This window comes from Lonchura striata, chromosome 3 (assembly GCF_050655825.1).
Source record: "Lonchura striata isolate lonStrDom1 chromosome 3, ASM5065582v1, whole genome shotgun sequence".
Classification (NCBI taxonomy): Eukaryota; Metazoa; Chordata; class Aves; order Passeriformes; family Estrildidae; genus Lonchura; species Lonchura striata.
Window position 1 is genome coordinate 49,165,730 of NC_140705.1, and position 6,183 is coordinate 49,171,912.

At 47.2% G+C, this 6,183-nt stretch overlaps 1 protein-coding gene across 2 annotated transcripts in view; it reads right to left on the reverse strand.

Annotated features, from left to right (window-relative positions):
• Positions 1-5,637, reverse strand: part of MCM9 (minichromosome maintenance 9 homologous recombination repair factor) — a 48,408-nt gene extending 42,771 nt beyond the window's left edge. Inside the window, exons 1-3 of one of the 2 annotated variants that reach the window (XM_021540858.3) lie at positions 5,561-5,637; positions 4,635-4,955; positions 537-853 (exon numbers count right to left, since the gene is read on the reverse strand). In XM_021540858.3, coding sequence (XP_021396533.3) covers positions 537-853; positions 4,635-4,944 — 627 coding nt within the window. In that variant the 5' untranslated portion in view covers positions 4,945-4,955; positions 5,561-5,637. Of the gene's footprint in view, positions 1-536; positions 854-4,634; positions 5,245-5,560 lie in introns of those variants that run through there. The other variant, XM_085575075.1, reaches the window with a different exon arrangement.
• Between the last annotated feature and the right edge of the window lie 546 nt (positions 5,638-6,183).

Genomic DNA, 6,183 nt, shown 5'->3' on the forward strand with positions numbered 1-6,183 from the left:
CATTTCTCCTCTACCTTGTCTGTACGTCCACCCAGGGATAGCATTAGAAAACAAATGAAAATTCTGTATGCAGGTTCTGTAAGGATCACATACACAATAATTGTTGAGTTCAATATTGGCTGAAGGGAAGAACATTTGGAGACACCACATATTGACCACACTGCACAGCTACAGCTGGCCCTGGCCAACACTGGGCTAGCTTTACTCCTCAGAACCAGTGTTGAACATCAGCATCATGCACAGAAAGTGCCTAGAGAAAAAATGCACACTTGGTGTTACAGGGATTCAATGTGGAATGGAATTTAATCTATGGAAATTTCACCTATTCACTAACTGCTGGTGTTTTGTACAATATTGAATGGGATTACCCAGTAACAGAAGTATGGTCTACATGTTGGCTTTAATTTTTAACTCTGACAGGAAATCTCTGACCAATGGGTTACCTGGCTTCTTTCAGTTGTCTCAGGCATTTGTTTTAAACAGTAGACATCTATACTTTAATACCTTCCCCTTTTGTCTATGTTTTTTTTCCTTACCTGTTCTTGAATTTTGATTTCTTGATAGTCCCTGCAGCAGGTAGGAGAAGAGGTTGTTCCAGAGAGACACGTGAACTTGGTTGAGTTGCAGCCTTCCTCATTGAGACAGGCTGCTGGACGACAGAATGTGTAGTACTGCTCAAAGTCAGCCTTGACAGCAAACACGTGCTTGCACTTGTTGCAGATGTAACTCCGCTCAAACTCCAAAACCTTTACTGAACTGGTACGTATGACAGTCCCAGTAACAGACAAAAAGTGTCCCACATCCTTGGATTTAGGAATGTGCTCTCGAGTCAGCTCTGGGCAAACAGGCAAACCTGTTACACAGAAATATGTGCAGCATAAGGCTATGCTTATCAAACAAGGACTTACAATGCAGTTAAACAGAAAACATGCGTATAAACAGTAGCCATTGTTATTAGTGTTTCATAAACATGATTCAACTATTCATCTGTTGTACCATAAATCTGATTCACTGTCCTCAGATGGTGAAAATCATCAGACACTGAGCACGAGCTGAAAATACTGCCAGTTTACTCTCCCACTCTTGCCAAGGGGTGAATAGTCATGAACAGTTTACATTCATGGAAACAGATCCTGATGTTCTCATATCTGTACTAATTCAGATGTTCTTTTTGCAGTTGCCATTTATTCTACAATTGGTTTATCTGAATGACAAATTTTTAGTTATGCTACTTAATTGTAGTCCAATGTCATTCCCACAGTTAAACAGGTGTAGCTCCTAATCTTGGGTGAATTCTCAAGTCTAGTCAAACTCATGGTTGGAGAGCATTTGACCTTAAATCCACACTGCATACCAGTAAACCTCAAGCACAAGGAAGATAGCATAAAAAGAATATAAAGGGGTTATGAACACAGCCAAAGCAAAATCCCTTGTATATTCAAATGCATAATGACAGGACACTTTCCACTTGCTCTCCCTTAATTCCACCCCAGCAGCCAGTTCAGTCGTGTGCTGATCAGGCTCCAGAGTTCACCCATCACTTGGCACCAGGGTGGTTGAAATCCTCAGTAAGATTATTCTCAACAACCTATAAAGTTCTTATAAAAGTAAATGGTCTTAAAACTCTCACCTGAGAAAAATATTGCCTACTCAGAAATTAGTAATAAGCTACAAGATATGAATAATTATAAACTTAATTTCTTGTCTTTACTTCCAAAATATTTTGAAGTATTTTCTACAGAGAGGTAAAACTACAAATCTCCTAGGAAACAATGCTTCTAAGGGGACCAAAACTATTTCTGCATTTAGGTCAAATCTTCTCAGTGATTTTGGCTAAAAAAAAGAAAAAAAAAGTCATATTTATTTTGGTGTTTTCAAACCCATATTCCTTATTTCAGACATGCAGAAACATTCTTGTTTGATACTTTTAAGAAACACTTGACCTTCTGCTTTTGTTCAAAGAAAATATTTTTAACTATTGAAGTAATTTTAAAAGGTAAGAGAATAAAGAAGAAAAAGTAGAATTAAATAATCAGGAAAAGGAAGTATTTTGTAAAACTGCAAACAATGTTTTCTGTCTGACTCTAATAAGGCTATTTAAATGTTCTACTGAGCCTGTTGAATTTTTCATTCTACCACAGATTTGCATTTCTAGTCAGTTCAGGGGAAAAAAATCCGTTATTTCTCCACCTGTTTTGTTTGGTTATTTTGCTTAGTTCAGAATTGCTGCCCCTGAAAAAGCTTTGCAAAATGCATCATATCTTACACTAGAGAGAGCTGCAGCACTGTTGTCAGGATATATGATGATCATCTCTGTGAATTTTGAAGAGACAAGGAATCTAAATGTGACAAAAAGAGCCTTCATTCTGATCATACTAGACTGCTTGACAAACTCTTTAATCAAGTATGTTCCTTTTTGAATCAACTCTACCGTATTAGTTACAAAAATGCTATTAAAAATATCAGAAGCAGCTTGGACTTCAGTGACAAACACAGTGGTGCTCAGGCTAATGATAAATAAGGAAAAATAATTTAATGGATTTGTAGAAAATGTAGAAGCTATACAATCAAATTTCTACAATGCTAAAATTCAGATAAAGAACTTTTACTTTCTTCAGTAAACTCAGGGTAATCATCCATTATTAATTACTGCACATCCACACATATCCTTCCATCCTTTTTTGAATCCCTAGATGCCCTGTCCATATTGGTAGATGTTGAGATTGTTTCTTACATCTGGTGTATGCAAAATCACTTTTCTCACTTAATTTCAAGCCTGACACACAGATATCATCACCCACACTTGTGATAGTTGCCTGCTGCTCCCACCAGAAATAGTGCACCACCTTCCCATTCCCTCCTTATCTGACATGGGAATGGCAGGTGGCACTCCAAGATGAGAATCCTGAAGGTTATCAGAACTCAGCACCCACTTAAAAGGTAACAGCATCATGAGAAACTTCGGGTGTAAAAAGGCCACAGAAAAATTAGGTTATTTCTTTTGTTTCTTCTGCAGTGAGCCTTTCAGTGGTACAGTAACCTAATTCTGTGGACAGATGTTATTTTGATCAAGCTGGACCTCTCAAAGATAAGTCCCCCTGTTCTTCACCAATTTCTCTCCAGCTTATGGATGGAATTACCTGTGAGTCTGCTGACTGAATTCTTCTACCATTGATCAGTCAGGTCTGCTTTTATCAGGTATTAAAACTATTGGATCAAGGGGGCTAATTTTGCTGGAGGTTGATAAGGGAATATTTAGACAAAACATCTCTGTGGGAGGAATTATCAGCTCCAGCAAGAAGCTGATAAAAGGAAAAGGAATGTCTTAAAGACACCCACTACTCATGCAGCGATCATCTCTCCTTGCTGTATTCCTTCTAATACTTCCTGGCAGCTTTTCAAATAATCATACTTGGAGTCTTTTTTCATGCTGAAGCCCTGAACGATGTAAATGCATCTCAGAACACTAGGAGGAAAGGTACAGGAAGGTGCCTGAGGTCAAATTTCAGTACAGCACAAGAGGCCATCCTTTTACCTCACATACTCAGCAGCTGTGTACAAACTCCTCAGGACCTGAACACCACACGCTAAATACATTTCTGATGTATGCATTGTCATGACAACGTTTTTATGAAAACTCACTGGAATTAAACACAGGCCTATTTAACAACTGTGATTTAACCAAATTCAAGCTGCCAAAAAACTGAATGATCATAAGGCAATTCATAAGGCAATCCACAACAGGGCAGGGGAGGGAAACACAGGCTGCCAGCTCTTGGCTTTGCAGACTATTGCTCCAAATTGTCATGATCAGAAATGACCAGAAGGGATGCCACTGCAGACCCAGTTTCCCACAACAGGCAAACAAGACATTTCAACTTCAGAACCTGCACTCCACATTTACCAAACCTCAAAGCTACTAAAAATTTCCCAATAATAAGGAATAATGACATATCATGTGGCAGTGAAAAAATTACTGAATCCTCCATTATTGATCACGCCTTCCAAAAGTTCATGCCGATTTCATGACAAGCAACTTTATAATAGTTAAGCATAAAATTCATCAGTTTTGGATAAAATTGTTACAACTCAAAATTTAGAATTTGCCTCTTCTGCAAGATGGCTGGACTCAGTAAAGACTGAGTGGCAACTGGTACAGAAGTCAGCCTACAGTAAAACTTAGGAACTATGTAGTTTTCCCTAAAACTTTTTTCCCAGGACTTTTTTTCCCTTTTTTCTTTTTCTTCTCTCTACACCTTCTGTCGAAAAGAAATAATATCAGACCAGCTGCTGTTAAGAGGACTCTTTGCCCTGGAAAGTTTTTAGTGTAAGCCCTGACCCAGCAAGAGACACCAACCATTAAACAAAGGCCACTGGGGATGGCCACAGCTATTTTTAGGAGTTGGTCTATGCACATCCACGTGTTTGCACGTGTCCTCTGCTGCTTAACAAACACTAGCGATTCCCTCTGCTTCAAAGACTGTAACGACAAGAATTAAGCTTGCTCATTCCATGGCGCCCCAATAGTTTATTACATAGTAAGGAGATTTCGGCAGCTTCCCTGAAGAGCCAAGAAATGCAGTCAGTCCTGGCTGGGAGGTGCAGCTCGCTGCAGCCCCCGCCCCACCACTCACCCGAGACCCTGGCGTGGAGGTTCTGCTTGAGGCCGAGCTGCGCCGCGTCCGCGCCGTCCTGCAGCGCTGCCAGCGCAGCCCGCCGCAGCGCGCTGTCGAAAACCGGGAGCACCTCGCTGGGGAAGGCGTCGAAATAATCCCCGATCTCCATGTTGGTCTCAAAGAGCGTCAAGGCGTCGACGACGACCGAGTAGTGCGCCTGGTCGTCCGCCTCCCTCAGGATGCTCAGGATTTCCTCCCTGTGGTGCTCCAGCACGTAGGACTCGAACACCTGCCCGATGAGGCTCACCTGGTCGGCGCTCAGCACCATGGTGTCCGTCCCTGCGCGGGAACACCGACGGTCGCACCGACGGTCGCACCGAATGTCACACCGACGGTCGCACCGACGGTCACACAGCGGCGCCTCCCGGCACGGCCGCGCAACGGGCGCGAAACTTCCTCTGTCCCCGGGAAAAGCCCATGGCGGAGCCAGGCGGAGCGCGGCTCCGGACCTCGTCAGGGCGGCACCTCCGCCCCGCCGCTTTCCGGCACCAGAACCGCGCCGGGCACTGGGCTGGGCCGAGCCCCCCGGGGCCCCTCAGGGACGGCTCCCGCCAACCCGGCCCGCCCCGCCCCCGCCGGGCGGTGCCGCCCTCCCGCCGCGGTGGGCGGGGAGCGGCCGGGGCGCTCCTCCCGGTAGCGCGAGAAGCGAACGCGGGGCTGTCGCTTCCCTCGCCGTGCCGGCGGTGAGGGCAGGCGGCTGCCGCAGCGCCTCGCCCGAGCCTCCCGCTGCGGGAGGCAAGTTTTGAAGGCGGCCGGGCGGGCGCTGCCCCGAGCGCGTCCCGTCCCGCTCAGCGCTGGGCAGCGCGGGCTGCGCTGCGCCCCCAGCACCCACCCGCCAGGCGAGGCGGGCGGCGCCCCGCTCCCGCCCCGCTCCCGCTCGGTACCTGCAGCCCGGCCCGCCGCTCCCCGCCGCGCCGAGGCAGCGGCCGCTGCTCCCTCGCCCGGCGGGAGGAGCGGCTCCGTCCCCGCCCCTGCGCTCCGCTGCACGCCCGGCCCTGAGCGCGCCCAGAGCGGGGCGGGGCGGCGGAGAGCGGCCGGGGCCGGCGGGATGCCGGGCCGCTTCCCGCGGGAGAACCGGCCCGCCGCGGGGCGGGAGAGGGGCGGCGAGCCCGGCACGGGGTCACTCAGCCGCTCGGCTCTCGGGAACCAAAGATCCGCCTGCCGGCTCTCCGCGCCGCTCTGCTCCCGTGGAGAGAGACGCTGCTCCTGCACAGCGTGGAGCATTGCGGGCGGGAAAAAGGGAGCTGTGGGCAAGGCAGCCCCGAGGCAGCTGAAGCTGCTTCCTACAGGCTCCCGCTCCACCCCCGTGGGTTACACCTCGAAGTCCAAATTTGGCTTCTCTAGAGAAGCTGCCCGACAAACCAGCCACTTCATGAGGGCGTAACAGAGTCTGAGGAGTTCGGGGATTTTACTCTGAATGTAACCAAAAAACAGGGTTTGCTGCAGGCTCTAAAGCTTTTGCTTATGCCTAGAATTTACAGTACGGTATTTTGAATAGTATCTTATC